At 53.1% G+C, this 16,732-nt stretch overlaps 1 protein-coding gene across 1 annotated transcript; it reads right to left on the bottom strand.

Annotated features, from left to right (window-relative positions):
* Positions 1-1,803: 1,803 nt before the first annotated feature.
* Positions 1,804-11,212, bottom strand: Kdelr1 (KDEL endoplasmic reticulum protein retention receptor 1). The gene is made up of 5 exons (XM_051148556.1): positions 10,928-11,212; positions 10,167-10,267; positions 9,595-9,753; positions 3,124-3,376; positions 1,804-2,206 (listed from the first exon to the last, which is right to left on the bottom strand). The coding sequence occupies exons 1-5, from the start codon at positions 11,016-11,018 to the stop codon at positions 2,172-2,174; spliced, it is 639 nt and encodes a 212-aa protein (XP_051004513.1). The 5' UTR covers positions 11,019-11,212; the 3' UTR covers positions 1,804-2,171.
* Between the last annotated feature and the right edge of the window lie 5,520 nt (positions 11,213-16,732).

Below are 16,732 nucleotides of genomic sequence, written 5' to 3'. Positions count from 1 at the left end.
TTGAACCCACATTAGCCTTGAAGAGGAGGTACAAGAGTCTCATGCTGAGGCTGAGAGAGAAAAGACCTTCTCCTCAGGGTGCCAGTGAGAAACGGGGTGGCGGGGCAACCTAGCAGCCCAAGCTCTTTCCCCACATAGTGATGAAGGCAGCAGCACAGCAATGTATGTGAGTTCAAGATCAACCTCAATATTTAGGGATTTGAGGCCAGCATAGGACACATAAGACCCTAACATACACACACACACACACACACACACACACACACACACACACACACATACACACACACACACACACCTGTACAAAGACCAGCATGACTTGCAGAGCATTTACAAACTAGACAGAGATACAAGTTATGAAGTCAAAAGCCAGGCATGGTAGCAGATGCCTGTAATCTTTTGAGATGGGCTCCACATCTGGCCATTTCTGACTTACACTCTCTGCCTGGTTCTTTTTTTTTTTTTTTTAAAGACAGGGTCTCTCTGTGTAGCCTTGGCTGTCCTAGACTCACTTTGTAGACTAGGCTGGCCTCGAAATCACAGCGATCCACCTGCCTCTGCCTCCCTGAGTGCTGGGATGAAAGGTGTGCACTAGCACGCCGGGCCCTCATTTTGCCTTTTAACTCTGTAAACAAACCACATGCAGTATCAGCCCAATAATAAATGGTAACAGCGCACAGCCAAGACATAGCTGTGTGGGAAATGCAGGCATCCTATCTAATCAGCTTCAGCCATCTGCTGCCATCCATAATGAGGACCACCACTGCTGACGGGCAGAACTCCACACTGATACAAAGATCTGATTTTTTTTAAACTGGCAACCCTTAATCCCAGCACTTGGGAGGCAGAGGCAGGTGGATGTCTGTGAGTTCGAGACCAGTCTGGTCTACAAAGTGAGTCTAGGACAGCCAAGGCTACACAGAGAAACCTTGTCTCGAAAAACAAAACAAAAACAAACAAAGAAATGGCAACCCTTTTCCTTTCTTTCTTTTTTAGAAAACAGTATCAAAATGCCAGATTTGGGGAATTGCTGGATAGATGGCCCAGCAGTTAAGAACATTATCTGTTCTTGCAAAGGACCTGAGTTCAATTCCCAGCACCAACAACTGTCTTAACTTCAGTTCCAGGGGATCTGACACCCACTTATGGCATCCGTGGGCACCAGGTACACAAACATTACACAGACATGCATGCAGGCAAAACACTCATACACATAAAAAAATGTGTTTTTCAATGCCAGCTGGGTTAAGAATGAGGGCAGTCCCACCCATGGGCTAGGATGCTCTTCAGGGCCCTCTGTGGTGGTTACATCTGGAGAGTCATCAGGCAGTTTCTCTATCAGGAGAACCCCATTCCTCATCTTCCTGCTCCTCCCAGATCTCTGATCATCCCCAAAGGGTCCATGATGCAAAAGTACAAACCAGAGAGGGCAGGGACAGCAAAGAGAAGGACAGTTTTCCTTGGTTTATTTCAAGAGAACAAAGAAATCAGCCATCAAATTCTGTACAAAACGTGGTGTTAGAGTGTAGTGACCCCCAGGTCAGCCAGCCTCTTTCCCTCGCCTAAGCCCAAAGTGTCCCTTATTTTGTCAAAAACAGGACAACCCTCCCCCCACCCCCGACAGAAAAAGCTAACAAATTCTGGGGAAAAAATGTATGAAAAATTAGGAAGACCCTCCTTAACTTTCATCCTTCTTACCACCAATCCGGGAACTTGTGGGGAGGATCCTGGTCACAGCCAAGGTGGGCAGGCAGACAGTGGCAGACGTAGTGTTTGGCAACCGTGGGGCACGGGTGGGATCTTAGAGAAGGGAGCAGACCTCTACTGGCCCTGGTCCAGAGAACACTCGAAACACAGTTTATAAAAAATCAGGGCCAGGGCCGAAGAGAAAAAAGTCATCAGAATCAAAAACTAAGTAGTGGAAAGATTTGTTTTTTTTGTTTTGTTTTGTTTTCTTTTGTTTTTCTTCTCTAAAAGGCAAAAGGCTACAAGCAGCTCAGGTCCTGAGCTCCCCAGGATAGGAGTCTTCCACTTGACCCCAAAGCCCAGCTGGAGGGGTAGGGAGCCCGGAGAGATGAGCTCTTTAAAAGACTCTGGTCGGGAAGGCTCTCTGTCATCAGCAGCCTCCGTGTGCCTCCTGCGCTGCCTCTGGGAAGGCTGTGAGGCCAGGGCTACGCCGGCAGGCTCAGTTTCTTGCCCTTCAGGACTGCGGAGAGAGAGAGAGACACGAGGTGGGCCTTGCTGCCCTGAGCAAGGACCGCTAGTGAGCAGGACTGGAGAGGGAACCCCAGAACCCCACACCCTCATCTACTAGGTTAAGTCTAGATCAACAGGGGCTGGGACAAGAGTCACAAGGGCTGAGCACTGACGGCCAAGAGCAGGCTTTGTTTTCAGTAGTGCTGACGATGACCCTGCACCACTGCAGACAGGGCCAGACAGACAAGCGAGTGGACTAGGCAAGCCCGTCCCTTCCAACTTCCCAAGCCTTAACTCCAGGGTGTGGAACAACCTACCTCCAAAGCTCTTGTCTTGACTGCCCCAGACTGTGGTTTTCTGATCCCTAGGCTAGCCTGGAACTCAACACTATGCTGGGGTTACAGGCCTGGCCTATTGCCTCTTTCCTTCACATACGGACTCTTGGTCCCCAGGTGACGTATAACATCCCCTCAAGAGGCCCACAGGCCCTGGCTAAGGCAGGTCCCTCCATTCTAACATCCCCCAAGAGCGCATCCCTGCCATCACCTGTCCAGTGCTCCTCCCATCATTAGATACTCATGTGCCATCTTCCTCAGTAGGCGTTACGGGAGGAGAGGCCCTCAGCTACCTTCTCCACTACCGCTGAGCCCTACACACAGCAGGTACTCAGCAAGTTCGTACAATGAGAAGGCATGAAGCTCACTGGGCAAGATTCCGTGCTTCACCTCACCTCCACGTGTAGTCATACAGCCTGAGAGTCAGAACGTGAGCCTCAGGGAGGCAGGGAGGGTGGGCCTGGGCCCCCAGAGGCCAGGAGAGGAAGCCCCATCCTTCAAGTGATGTCTGGCTAGGAACAGGACCCTGGGCCCAGGGACACAGCACCGGGGGGGGGAGAGCAGACCCGTTCAGCTACCCTGCATCCGTTACCTTTGGTGATATAGAGGTAGAAGAAATCGCAGTAGAGCACTGTCTGGACCAGGCCAGCAACGATGGCGATGAGGTCAAAGAAGCCCTCGAAGTGGTAGCGCCAGATCCAGTTGAAGAGATAGAGTGTGCGGTAGACACCCAGTGCAAACAGGTAGTGGCTGGTGATGGTCTCCGCCTCGCCCGTCTTGCTTACCATGAACAACTGTGGCAGGATGGCCACTGACTCCAGGTAGATGGAGAAAGTCCAGAGGATCTGCAGAGGCCAGGCGGAAGGGACAGGATGAGGCACTGGCTCAGCAGCATCACAGGCCTAGCCCTCAAGACGTGCCCCACCCTGCTGAGCTGCATGGCCAGTCCATGGCCAGTCCCCATCACAGCCCTCTAACACTCCCCAAGAAGACAAGGCCCCGTCCATGACCACAGAGCTCATAAGCAGCGGAGCTGGGGGCCTGACTGCAGTTCAAGCTCATGAGCGCTTTTCATCTGCACATCCCCTCTGAGAGCAAAAGACACCCAACTCCGCCCCCTCTTCCTGTCTATAATGGAGACCCTTTCTACTCTCCTAAGGATACCATTAAGTTGGGCATGATGTGTACTCTGGCAGGCAGAGGCAGGTGGATTTCTGAGTTCGAGACCAGCCTGGTCGATAGAGCAGGACAGCCAAAGGCTACACAGAGAAACTCTGCCTCAAAACAACAACAACAAAAGGCCTACACACTGTTACTCCCTAGCTTAAAATCCTTTGGTGGCTTGTTCCTGCTCAAAATAAAATCTAGACTCCTAACCTTTCCCTTCCTCCCCTCCCCTCTGGGCAGCACAGACCAGGTTTCCTGCTGCCTTAGGGCAGGGCCTTTGCACATCAGTCTCCCGCCCTCCCCCCACCCCCCTCCAACCCCCAGCAGCCAGTCACTTCCTGGAAAAGGCTCACCTTGGCCACTCTTCCTTCAAGACTCCCAGCATTTGCCTTTTGGGGTTGTTTGTTTATTTTTATTTTACTTAAAAAAATTTTTTTTTTTAATTTATGGGGCTAGAGCAATGGCTTAGCAATGAATAATAGTACTGGCTGCATATCAGAGGACCTGGGTTTGGTTCCCAACACCCACATGGCATCTCATAACTGTAACTCCAGTCTCAGGAGATCCAACACCCTCTTTTGGCCTCTGGATACCAGGCGTATATGCGGGGCACAGACATACATGCAGGCAAAACGCCCACACACATAAAAATATGTTTAAGAAAAAGGTTTAATCTGGGTGTGGTGATGCACACCTTTAATCCCAGCAATTGGGAGGCAGAGGCAGGTGGATTGCTGTGAGTTCGAGGCCAGGATGGTCTACAAAGGGAGTCCAGGACAGCCAAGGCTACACAGAAAAACCCTGTCTCAAAAAATCCAAAAATAGAAAAAAGAAAAAGGGTTATGTGTATGGATGCTTAGCCCGCATATATATCTATGCCTCGCATGGTGCCTGCAGAGACCAGAAGAGAAAGCGCATCAGTTCCCCAGGAAGTGGAGTTAACAGGAGACTGGGAGCTACCATGTGGATGCTGGAATCAGAGCCAACACTGGAAGATCAGCAAGGGCTTATAACGCTGAGCCATCTCTCCAGCCCTACTTATGTGCATGTGTGTGCACCAGCGTCTCTGTGTGTGCACCAGCGTCTCTGTGTGTGCACCAGCGTCTCTGTGTGTGCACCAGCATCTCTGTGTGTGCACCATGCATATTCAAGAGCCCTTGAAGATCCCAAGAGTTTACCAGCCGCCCTGGAACTAGACTTTCAGGCAGTCATGAGCCACTGTGCGGGTGCTGAGAGCTGAAGCCAATGGGGTCTTCTGCAAAAATCAACAAGTGAGCCAGGCGTGGCAGCACAGGCCTTTAATCCTAGCACTCCCAGAGGCAGAGGCAGGTGGATCACTGTGAGTTTGAGGCCAGTTTGGTCTACAAAGTGAGTCCAGGACAGGCAAGGCTACACGGAGAAACCCTGTCTCAAACAAAACAAAACAAAACAAATCAACAAGTGAAGTCAGGCATGGTGGAACACGCCTTTAATCCCAGCATAGGAAGGTAAGTCTTTGTGAGTTCAAGGCCAGCCTGATCTGCAGAGGGAGTTCTAGGACATGCAGAGCTGCACAGAGAAACCCTGTCTCAAAAACAAAAAAGTGATGAACCACTAAAGCTCATTTCCTGCCCCTTGTTTTGTGTTGGGTACTTTGTTTTGTGTTGTTTGAGACAGAGTATTACTGTGTAGCCTGGCTGGCCTGGAAAACACAGTGCGGGTCAGCTTGTCAAGTGCTGGGGTTAAAAGGCATGCTCTGCCTAACTTGGCCTCTTTGTTTAGTTTTTGGGAGAATCTTGTTCTAAAGCCTGGGCTGGCGTGGAACCGACTACTACACAGCCCAGGCCAGCACTGTACTCACAAACCTCCTGTTAGGACTATCTGCTATGTAGTGCCACTGCAGGCGGCACCTCATCCTGTCCTTTGCCTGTCTGTGAATTCTGTGAGGCCTGGGACCTGTGTCTTGTCCACCCCAGGGTCCCCAGCACCAGGCACAGCTCCTGAGCCAGAGAAGCAATGAGTCAACTGGAACGAGCGGCTACGGAGGGCTGCCCACGTACATAAGCCACCCGTGACTGGGCACGGACAGCTACCTTGATGGCCAGGCCATCATAGCCTCTGTGAAAGTCCCACCTGCAGGTACAAAATCAGCTACACACCCGAAACCTCCCTTGCCACAGGTGGCAGCTGGGCTTCTCCCCAGTTGTTTGGTTTGCAGGAAGGAAGCGAGAAATGCCAGGACATGCTCGTAACAACCTAGGAGTCTCTCTTATACCCTGGGATAGCAACTGGCTTCAGCCTTAATATTCAGGGTGGGTCCAGCTATTATCCTCACTGTACATATGGGCAAACTGAGGGCCTAACGCCTGAGGAGAGCCACCCCCCGCAGGCCAGTGGGCTCCAGCTCTATTCCCTTGACTATCCAGACTCCTCTAGGCCCTTTGAGAAACAGCCACAGGCTGATCAGTACTCTGCTCTCATCCCTGGGGTGGTCCTAGGGGAACAAAACACACACACACACACACAAACACAAACACACACACACACATGTGTGCGTGCAAGCTTGCCCCTGTGTACTTTATCTGGATACCTGAATTATTTCTAAATTGTTTTAGATTTACTTTATATGTGTTAGTGTGGGGGGGAGAAGAAGAAAAAGACTGAGTCACGTAGGCCAGCTGTCCTCAAACCCAAAGGCCCACCTGCTTCAGCTTCCTGTCTGCTGGGATTACAGGCATGAACCACCTTGCTCAGCTAAATCTTTTTTTTTTTTCCTTTTTTTTTTCTTTTTGTTTTGTTTTGTTTTGTTTTGAAACAGAATTTCTCTGTGTAACAGCCCTGGCTGTCCTGGAACTCTCTTTGTAGACCAGGCTAGCCTCCAACTCACAGCGATCCACCTGCCTCTGCCTCCCGAGTGCTGGGGATTAAAGGAGTGCGCCACCACGCCTGGCTAGAATTTCTTTTTTAATATTTGTTTTTTATTTTTATTTATGCATATGTCTGTATAAGTGAGTGTTATATATACATTGGGTGACTGTGGAAGACATAAAAAAAAGCAAAGGACCCCTGGACATAAAGTGACAGGCAACCAAATTCTGCAAGAGCAGAGAGTCCTCTTAACTGCGGAGCTGTCTCTACCCCAAAGGTCTGAACTTTATTTTGTTTTATTCGTGTTATTCATTCGTTTATTCACTCACTTTGGAGGCAGGGTCTCACTGTGTATTTTTGGCTGGCCTATAACTCATATGTAAAGCAGCCTAGCCTCAAATTCACTGAGATCTGCCTGCTTCTGCCTGAGATCAAAGGTGTGCACCACAGAGCCCGGTGGAGAGCTGTGCTGCGACAGGTGTATAATCCCAGCGCTTGGGAGGCTAGGGCAAGAGGATTAGCTTAAACTTATGCCCATTCAGGTGTACACAGCAAAATCTTGTCTCAAAAAGTTCTTTCCTGGGCTGGAGAGATGGCTTCAGAGGTTAAGAGCACTGGCTGCTCTTCCAAAGGTCCTGAGTTCAATTCCCAGCAACCGCATGGTGGCTCACACCATCTATACTGAGTTCTGGTGTATAGGCCTATACACAGGCAGAATGCTGTATACATGATAAATAAATAAATCTTTTAAAAATTTATTTCCCACTGGGCGTGGTGGCGCACGCCTTTAATGCCAGCACTCAGGAGGCAGAGGCAGGCAGATCACTGTGAGTTCGAAGCCAGCCTGGTCTACAAAGTGAGTCTAGGACAGCCAAGGCTATACAGAGAATCCCTGTCTCGAAAAACCAAAACAAACAAACAAAAAGTTATTTCCCCTTCTTTGGTTAAAAAGCAACTTTTTAGGGGTATAACTATTTACTAGCACAGACTCAGAAAACAGTCAACCCTCTATGCCCACCCCACCTCCAAAATGAGTCCAGAAACCCCAACAGAGCTGTGGCAAGGAGTAAATCAACAGCTAGGTAATGCCTGAGCAACACAGTGATGGAGGCTCATTTGCACACTCAGGGACTAGAGCCTGGACTGGCTCCTACCGTAGCAGTCACCTCTGGCACTTCTGGGGGCCCATGGGCCAATGTTGACTTTAGCCCGCACAGCGCTTTTTTTACAAATACATTTTGAGTTTTGCAACGTGGCAATATCATAGCCAATGAGGTTTTCCCAAGGTGTTTACTGGTAATGGAAAACTTTTCCCACCTGGCGATGGTGGCACACACCTTTAATCCCAGCACTTTAATCCCAGGCAGAGACAGATGGATCTGAGTTCGAGGCCAGCCTGGTCTACGGAGCGAGTTCCAGGACAGCCAGGGCTACAGAGAAACCCCATCTCAGGGAAGGGAAAAAAAATGTGGGCTGGAGAGATGGCTGAGAGGTTAAGAGCACTGCTCGTTCTTCCAAAAAGTCCTGAGTTCAATTCCCAGCAGCCACATGGTGGCTCACAACCATCTATAATGAGATCTGCTGCCTTCTTCTTGGTGTGCAGGCACACATTCAGGCAGAATACTGTGTAAATAATAAAAATAAATCTTTTTTTTAAAAAAATGCCCCAATACCTTACCACGACAACTTAAAACATAGTTGGCATTGGTAATTTTTGACAGCCTCTATAGAGACTTTTAAAAAAAGAAAAATATTTGAATATATGGCTAAAACGTTGAAGCTAGATCTTGACTGAGGACTCCCCAAACTACAGCTTGTCTTGAAAACCTCAGCACATCTAACCCCCAGGGCTGGCCCCCTGTGAGCCAGGGGTGGGCTGCAAAGGCAGGGGTCCAACGGACAATTCCCACCAGTCCATGAGGCACGAGCTAAGCACACACAGACCCAACCAAAACACCAAAGGGTAAAAGATCAAAATAGCCACCACCCGGAGGAAGAAGTACCATACATGGGCTAGCTAGCCCCTCGACAAATGCTGGCTTGGTTCCTCCCACCTCACGCCAGACATGGCTCCATAAACAATGACCCCCCCCTTCACAGCTAAGAGCGGGGGCGCCGAGTGCACAGGACCTCGGCTCTGTCCTGCACCACACAAAAAGGTGCCAAGAAGAAGGGGCTGACTTCATTTTTGTCATTTCGGTTGTATGTCCTTTTAGCTGTCAGCCTTTAATGGCTAAGCCATCTCCAGGCCCCGATTTCCCCACTTAAAAAAAGAAAACAAAACACCCCAGGCATACACTTGTCTGTGGTCCCACCGCTGTGCAGTGGAAGAAGCAGGCTTCCAATCCCTACACCTCAGCTTCAGGGCCTCTGCGTAGCACCAACAGGCAACCCTGAACCAGTCACCCTTACATGACCTGTTGCACAGTGGGGAAACTGAGGCATAGAAAGGACAAGTCACAGGCCGAATCCATTACAGGAGAAATAGGAGTCCCCAATCCTACACCTATGACTCAGGCACTGAAGCGAGAGGGATGGATGTCCCAGGCCAGCCTTTGAACCATAGTAAGCCCCTATCTCAAAACAAAAACAAACAAACAAACAAAACCAATGATTAACAGTGGAACTCAAAGACAAAGCAGTGGCCTATCATGCGCAAGACCCTAGACTTTATCTCCAACACTTCTTGGGGGGAAATAAAAAAAAAAATAAATAAAACGTAGCTCTGGGACGCAAATGCAAGTGGCTTCACTCTAGAGCCCCGCTTGCCGTCCCAACCGCTTGTCAGTCCAGTCCATACTGGACTAGGTACCCTCGGACATTCAGACGACCTAAGGGTCAGTTTCCTCATCTGAAAATGGGGTGCCATGCCACTCTATGTGAACTTCGCCTGCCAGCGTACACTAACTGCCCAGAGCAGCACTTGGGATGCAGCACTTCCATGGACCTGGGCTGAGCAGATAGCTCCTGAGTGGGGGAAGTGTCAACAAAGCCTGCAAAGGAAAGCATCTGAGAAGGCCTGCTGTCAGACACTGCCATCCAAGCCTACCTCCAGAGGGGTGAAGTCATGGTTGACCAGGAACGCCAGAACAGCCGTGGGAACAACCAGGAACTCCACCCGGAAAGTGTCGTGGTTGCCGTCATAGGTAGCTTTGAACTTGCTGTAGATCATCCACACCGTGGTAAAGGAACAAGCTATGTAGACCACCTGATGAGAGGGTGACAGGGCGGCTCACAGGCGGGGGCCTCCATCTAGTAGGCTCGGATATCGGAAATCAGGTTCTCAGCCCTCCTCCCTCAGACCCCAGCCCTCCTCCCTCAGACCCCAGCCCTCCTCCCTCAGACCAGCGGATGTTCAGACCCCAGCCCTCCTCCCTCAGACCAGCATATGTTCAGACCCCCAGCCCTCCTCCCTCAGACCAGCGGATGTTCAGACCCCCAGCCCTCCTCCCTCAGACCAGCGGATGTTCAGACCCCCAGCCCTCCTCCCTCAGACCAGCGGATGTTCAGACCCCCCAGCCCTCCTCCCTCAGACCAGAGATCCAGGCACAAGCCTCTTTACTGACTCCTCCCTGACCCCTGGCCTGGAACCCTGCCACAGGGGGCTGACTGCAACTCTACCTTCATGCAGGTGTTATAGAGTGAAATGTAGTTGGTGAACAGGTCCAGGTAGCGGGCAGTGAACACCACAGCAAACAGGACTTGGCTCTTCCCTGAAATGCCTAGTTGAGACCGAGAACGAAGGGCAGAGTTATGGGGAGCTGGATATAAGCTACTTGGACAATACACTAGCGTGCAGCGTCTGGGCCAGCCGGCTGGCGCTCTAGTACACAGCGGTCCCTAAAGGCCCTCAAGCCTGAGCTCGGCCCTTTTCCCACCATCCACAGCCAGGGGGCAGCCGGCCCCAAAACTACTACAGACCGAGGCTCCATCCCAGGCAAGGCCTCGCCGGTACCCCTGTCTCCTTCAGGGTCCCCTGACACTCGGCACCTACTCTGGGACCTAGTTAGAGGCCTGCCTGACTTCAGCTTCCCAGCCAGTCCACCTTCCTCCTGCTCCCTTCCTGGTCTGCACAGTCCACGTCACCAACTCCCAGCCACCTCCCCGCCTGCCATGGCTCCTAGTTCCCAGCCCCGGAACACCGATAGCTGCCCCAAAGGGTGCTGCAGAAGGTTGAACTGAGCACCGGTAGCCACCACCACCCCCACCAAACTATGTGCACCCCTTAGTCTAGGGAAAGGAGCTGACCCCCTGCTGACCCTAGATCTAGAAAAGTGATCCCCAGCAGGCAGTTCGGGAGGACCCTGACCTGCCGAGCTCCAGACTTCCCTGTGTCCCAGGGCGGCCCGCTCCCGCCCCCTCTCCGCGGGGTGGGCTCTCACCCGCACACGATCGGGACTTCCAGATTTTGAGCAGTAACAAGATGATAGCTAGGAGGTGGGAGAGGTCTCCCAGGAATCGGAAGAGATTCATGACTGAGGGGTTCGGGCAGGGCTGAGCTGGGGGGAGGCTGGCCGGCCGGGCTGCCCCGGAGCTGCGGTGCTGCTGGGTTGAGGGCGGGAGTAGAGCCCTTCGGTAGCTCAGCTCCGGGGAGGGGGCTCTGGGAGGTGAGCCGAGTCCGGAGCTGGTGGCAGCGCTGGCAGGGAGAAAGGGAGGGCCGAGGGTGGAAAGGGAGGAGTCTGGGCTGGAGCTCCACCCCGAGGGCTGGTCGGCTCTCTGGCGCCCCCTGTCCCCTGCCACCTGCCTTGCAGAGTCTTACGGAGTAAGCTCTCTCCTGCCTTCTACTAATTGGTAGAGGGGTCTTTAGGGTCCCACGTCCTCGGGCACCTTCTCTCTGGAAAGAGTCCGCCTAGCTTGGGCCCTCAGCGGGAACCCGGGAGTTTGAGTTCTGAACTCTTAAATATCCCTAGAGCTGCCTAGTGCTAAGATTAAGCCTGTAATTTTAGCACTGGGAGGGTGAAGCGATAGGATCCTAGTTCAGGGTGACAATCAATTACCATCATTATTATTATTTAAAGATTTATGTATTTATTATGTATAGTGCTCTGCCTGCATGTACACCTGCACACCAGAAGAGGGCACCAGATCTCATTATAGATGGTTGTGAGCCATCATGTTGTTGCTGGGAATTGAACTCAGAACCTCTGGAAGAGCAGACAGTCCTCTTAACCTCTGAGCCATTTCTCTAGCCTCAATTATTATTTTAAAGAGTTATTTATTAAGTATACAGTGTTCTGCTTGCGTGTACACCTGCATGCCAGAAGAGGGCATTGGATCTCATTATAGATGGTTGTGAGTCACCACGTGGGTGCTGGGAATTGAACTCAAGACCTCTGGAAGAGCAGCCAGTGCTCTTAACCTCTGAGCCATCTCTCCAGCCCAGCCCGACAATCTATTATTAATACTAATACTACTAATAGTAACAACAACAATCCTGGAGATTAAGATAGACTTCTGACTTCTTGTGTCATCTCTAGTCCCAGTTCAGCGAGAAGACCCAAGCCCTCCTGTCACACACCCAGGGATCCAGACCAAGCCTACTGACGCTACCATCCCTTCCTTGGCAGTCACTTTATTATTCAACATTCTACCTCGGGACATAACATCCATAATCCCATCCTCCTAAGACCCAAAATACTGGTCCTGGCTCTTTCAGAAACAGCACGACTTGTGTCCTCCCTCGTCTCAGGGCTCAGGGAGCAGGACTGCAGTAGTGGGCATAACAGCAGAAGTCTAATAAGACTGCTATAGGCCCAGGACCCAGCGCCTCGAATTGTCCCCCTCGTCACATCCATAGTCTCTCTCTTCCTCCTCCCTCTATCCTCTCTCTGCCCTCCTTCCTCCCCACCCCTCAGCTTCCATCCTGAGGGGTCCAAGAGTCCTGAGGCACACTCCTCCCAATGTTACAGGTGCTAAGGACTATCCTACCAGGGGCAAGATGGACAGGTGACTTTGTGGGACTGCAGGGACGCCAAAGGTAAGGGCTGTGGTTTAGGATTGCTGTGTCTGTGACAATGCAGGCAGTTCTCCTCCAAGTGACTGAGCACTGGTGGCTGTAAAGGACCCACTCTTCAGTGAAGGACTTGCTCAGGATCGGCCCCACCCCCCATGAGAGAGAAAGGCTAAGGTTTTCACCTGTGGTCTGAGAAAGGGGGACTGGCATCTAGAATCCTGCTTCCAAGACAACAGGGCCAGGCACTGGACCCCCAAATCTGAGAGAGAACAGCCAAGGCTTGGAATCTAGGGAGGATCTGGACCCCTGGATTGAAGGGAGGATGGCTAGGATCTAAACCTCTGGGTCACACGGAAGAGTGACTTAGTCTGGACAGCTGGGCCTGGGAGAGGAGGGCTGAGTGCGGCCATCTAGGTCTCCGGGAGGAGGGAGTTGGGAGCCTAGCCCCATTGGCTTAAGGGAAAGGGGCTGCAGCCTGAGATAGGAGGACTGGGATCCAGGCCTCAGGGAGGATCTAGGGTCTGAGGGAGGTGTGCTGGCATCTATCTGGTCATCTGGGTCCAGGGGGTAAGGGACTCAGAGTCTAGATTCCTGGCTCCAAGACAGACATCCAGCTTGCATCTTGCCTCTGGGGCCATAGAACTCAGATGGGTCTTAGCATGGTGGGTGTTGAAGTCTGAAAGAGGGAAAGGACAAGTGGCAGTGACCCCCAGCCCTCTCTAGGTCCTAGGCTGCCTGTGTCGTGCAGTGTCCTTGTCCACCTACCTCTGCTCCCTCCCATTTCATCTCAGCCCCTCAGTCCCATGTCCCACAAGGAAAACAGAGGCTTCGAAATGGGGTAAGGAGTGGTCCCCTTCCTCAGCCCTAACGGGAGGAGGGGTCCCTAGGGAGGCCGGGGGGGGGGCGCGGCTGTGGGTCTCCAGGCAAGGAGGAACGGGGACTGAATGTTAATCGCATCCTGAGTGAGTGTGCGAGAACACAGTGAGTGTGCGAGTCCCTCCCGCTCTGGCTCCTGCAAGCCGTGGCTGCCGCTGCTGCCGCCACCACCAGCCACCCTCCGCCCGCGTCGGCAGCCTCCTCGGCCAGCAGCGCCCTGTTGAGGGTATCAGCCTGGGTGGGTCCGCCTGACCCCCAGGGGTCTCTCGCGCTACAGCCATCTGCTAGGTGAGGATGTGTGTCTTGGTGTCAGGCTGGCTGGTGGGGGGGTGTGTCTGTAAGGGCTGCAGCGGCGGTAGCTGAGGGAGGAGGGGTCTGTCTGTCTGGACCGACCCTGAGCCTCATGCCTGCACCTCATGGCTCCCAATCGGTTCCCTGAGCCCCCAAACCTGGATGGATGGTCTGCATCTGGGTTCTGTGCCTCCAGCCTGCATCCAGCCGAGTGTCTGTGTGTCCCCGGATGCCTGTGTCCTCCTGTCTGTCCAAACAGCCACTGAGAGCAACGACAACGCGTCTCTATTGGGGCCCTGCGCAAGCGTGTGTGTGTGTGTGTGTGTGTGTGTGTGTGTGTGTGTGTGTGTGTCTCCCTCATCAAGCTCCGGGGGTGTTGAGGGGAAATCCCAGGGAAGTGAGATTGTGTATGTATGTGTGTGTGTGTGTTTCTGCCTGTGCTTGAGAGTGAGGGCAGTGGGGGTTTCTGGAGGTGGCCAAGCAAGGAATGGGCAAGCAGTTCCCCTGACAGGCAGCCTCACGCTCCTTTATACAAACACATAGGAGCCACTGGCTTCAGAGGTGACCCAGACAGACAGACAGAGACAAGGGAGGGAGGTGCCTAGAGCACAAAGGGGTGCCAATAAGCTAGGAAGAGGTGATGGGACATGCCAGCCAGGGGAGGAGCCCGGGACTGAAGCCCACAGAGGGGGGCACCCCAGGTGGGTGGAGGGGGATCCCCATGGGGTCAGGCCGCAAGAGGACACCCTGACAGCCTCTGCAATGTCCGGGGCCCAACTTCCAGTGCAACATGTGTAGCCTCATCCTTGCCTAGTCTAGTGGCTACAACCTTGGGGGACAGGGCAGGGCAGGATCAAGAAGAGGAGGGACAGAGCCGGGACAGGCAAAAGGTCCCCGCCACTGCTGCCTGCGCTGCTGCTGCTGCTGCTGCCACTGCCGCTGCCGCTGCCGCCTCTGCTGCCGCCCTGAGCCTGGCCCCCAACCAGCTCCCCAACACTCGGCAGCGGAGGAATCTTTGGGTCTCCGGACGCTGGTTCCTGGTCCTGGCCCCCAGCAATTCCCTCCAAAGAACAGGGTCATGAAAAGGTAAGGCTGGGCAAGGGATACAGGGGTGGGGGTGGGGATTTGGACCCTTCCAATTTAGGGCAGGAAAAGTTGGCTAGGAACCTCAATGAGGGAAGGGGTTTGAGTGCAAGCACACCAAATGTCTCTGCCCCCTTGTCCCTCAGGGGCTGTCTTCCATCTGCTCTCGCGCCCGCGCTCTCTCTGCCCCATCCCTGTTTCTACACCTCAAAACCACCCAAGCCTCCTATTCCCCTGGCACTTCACCCTGTCCCCAGCTGAATCCCACCTCAGTCAACCTCTCCACCTCACCTTCCCTACACCCCCTCCCTGCATCAGTCTCCCCATGGCTGGCTATCCCTCTCTCCTCCTGCTTTCCCCTCCCACCTCAGAGCTATGAGTCTGCTATTAATACCCCTGCCAAGGACCTTGAGGGCGTCCAGTGACCGGCACCCGGCCCCAAACAGCCACCCCTTCCTCAAGGTTCTGGAATGCCCTTTCAGTATTGGGATGGGGAGGGGTGTGTGTGTGTGTGTGTGTGTGTGTGTGTGTGTGTGTGTGTAGGGACAGGAAGCTTTCTGCAGCACATTGATGGGGAGCTGTTGATCAAAGCCTCTTCTCATTCTTATGATGGATTAGGGGGGCAATGGAGACACAGAGACTCCCTTCCTCCGTATGCGTGGACAGGATGTGAGAGGAACAACTGGGAAGGCCAGAGATAGTGAGCAGCAAGGATGTTGGGACTGATGGGGTCTGAGGCAAAAAAGGGGGGGCTCCTTAAAGGAGAACAAGACAGGAACCAAGATTCCCAGGTGTTGGGGCAGGACAAGCCCAGGATGTCAGGGTCCCGAGAAAGAAATGAGTGGACTATGGTGCTGGGCAAAGTGGAGGTGCCTGCTAGGCCAGGTCTTCAGTCTGGCATTTAGGGAGGACACCTAGGAGAGACAGGGGGGCTAGGACTCAACAGAACAGGCTGGGGGGCACAGCTTTATTAGGCCCCCATGGGACAGAAGTAGAAGGCTAAACTCAGGAGGTGGAGGTCGGTATGGACACTGCCAACCCTGAGCTCTGGGTACTTTGCCTCAGAGGACTGATTCTGAAGTAGAGGGCTGGGTAGACAGGTTGCCCTCAAGAACCCTTTATGGGAAAGACATGGGTGGGGCAGAGGCTGGCCGCCTAGGCCTCACAGTGACAAGGACCTTGGACCCCAACAAAAGCAGAGGCCAGGGTCTGAGAAGCAAAGGAGGGGGCTGATGGCTGAGCAACCACCAGGAAGGGAGAGGAGAGCCAGTATTAACCCCGCGGGGGCCAGGCCACAGCTGTGCGTTATTTTGGGGAGGAAGGGGGGGGCTATTCTGAGCACGGACTGAGCCAGCTGCTTGGGGAAAGAAAAGCAATGGAGAGGAGGGACAGGAGGAGGCACGGCCTGCAGGAGGGGGCACCCCCTTCCCCGGGGGAGACAGAAGCCCAGGACCTCCAGAAAGGTGGGGTGGCAATTTGGAAGATAAGGTTTCTAGGCAGAGTAGGGGGTGTGGGCCTTTGCCCCAACCCTTGCTGTCTAGAGTTGACCAGCCTGTGCTACCATGGCAACAAGACAGGAGACTGACAGCCATGAGTATCTGGACAACCCTTCTGTATTTGGACCCTGACCCATTCAGGGAGCCCCCAGTGCTTTATGAGAGCCGAGATCAGTCCCCCAGAACCTCTTCCCCAGATCTAGTACCCAGGATCCTGGGATCCCACCTCACCCACCCCAGGCAACTAATATTCAACAGGGGCATCGGAGGCAGCACTCTTCCTTTAATTTACTAAATTGCTCTGGGCTGGAAGCCAGAGAGCCCCCCTCTCCACAGCTGTGCCCCCAACCCCAACACTGGCCTATGCCTCAGGTTCATCAGGAATGAAAATGAGGGAGCAGGGGCAGGAGGAGGGGGCTAAGAATGGCTTGGGGTGGTGGGCATTTTCTCTCCTTGGATACCCCACTAATTTCTCCCCTCTTTTTCTC

This window comes from Acomys russatus, chromosome 7 (assembly GCF_903995435.1).
Source record: "Acomys russatus chromosome 7, mAcoRus1.1, whole genome shotgun sequence".
Taxonomy (NCBI): Eukaryota; Metazoa; Chordata; class Mammalia; order Rodentia; family Muridae; genus Acomys; species Acomys russatus.
Note: the sequence above shows the minus strand (reverse complement) of the source record. Positions and strands in the feature narration are given on the sequence as shown.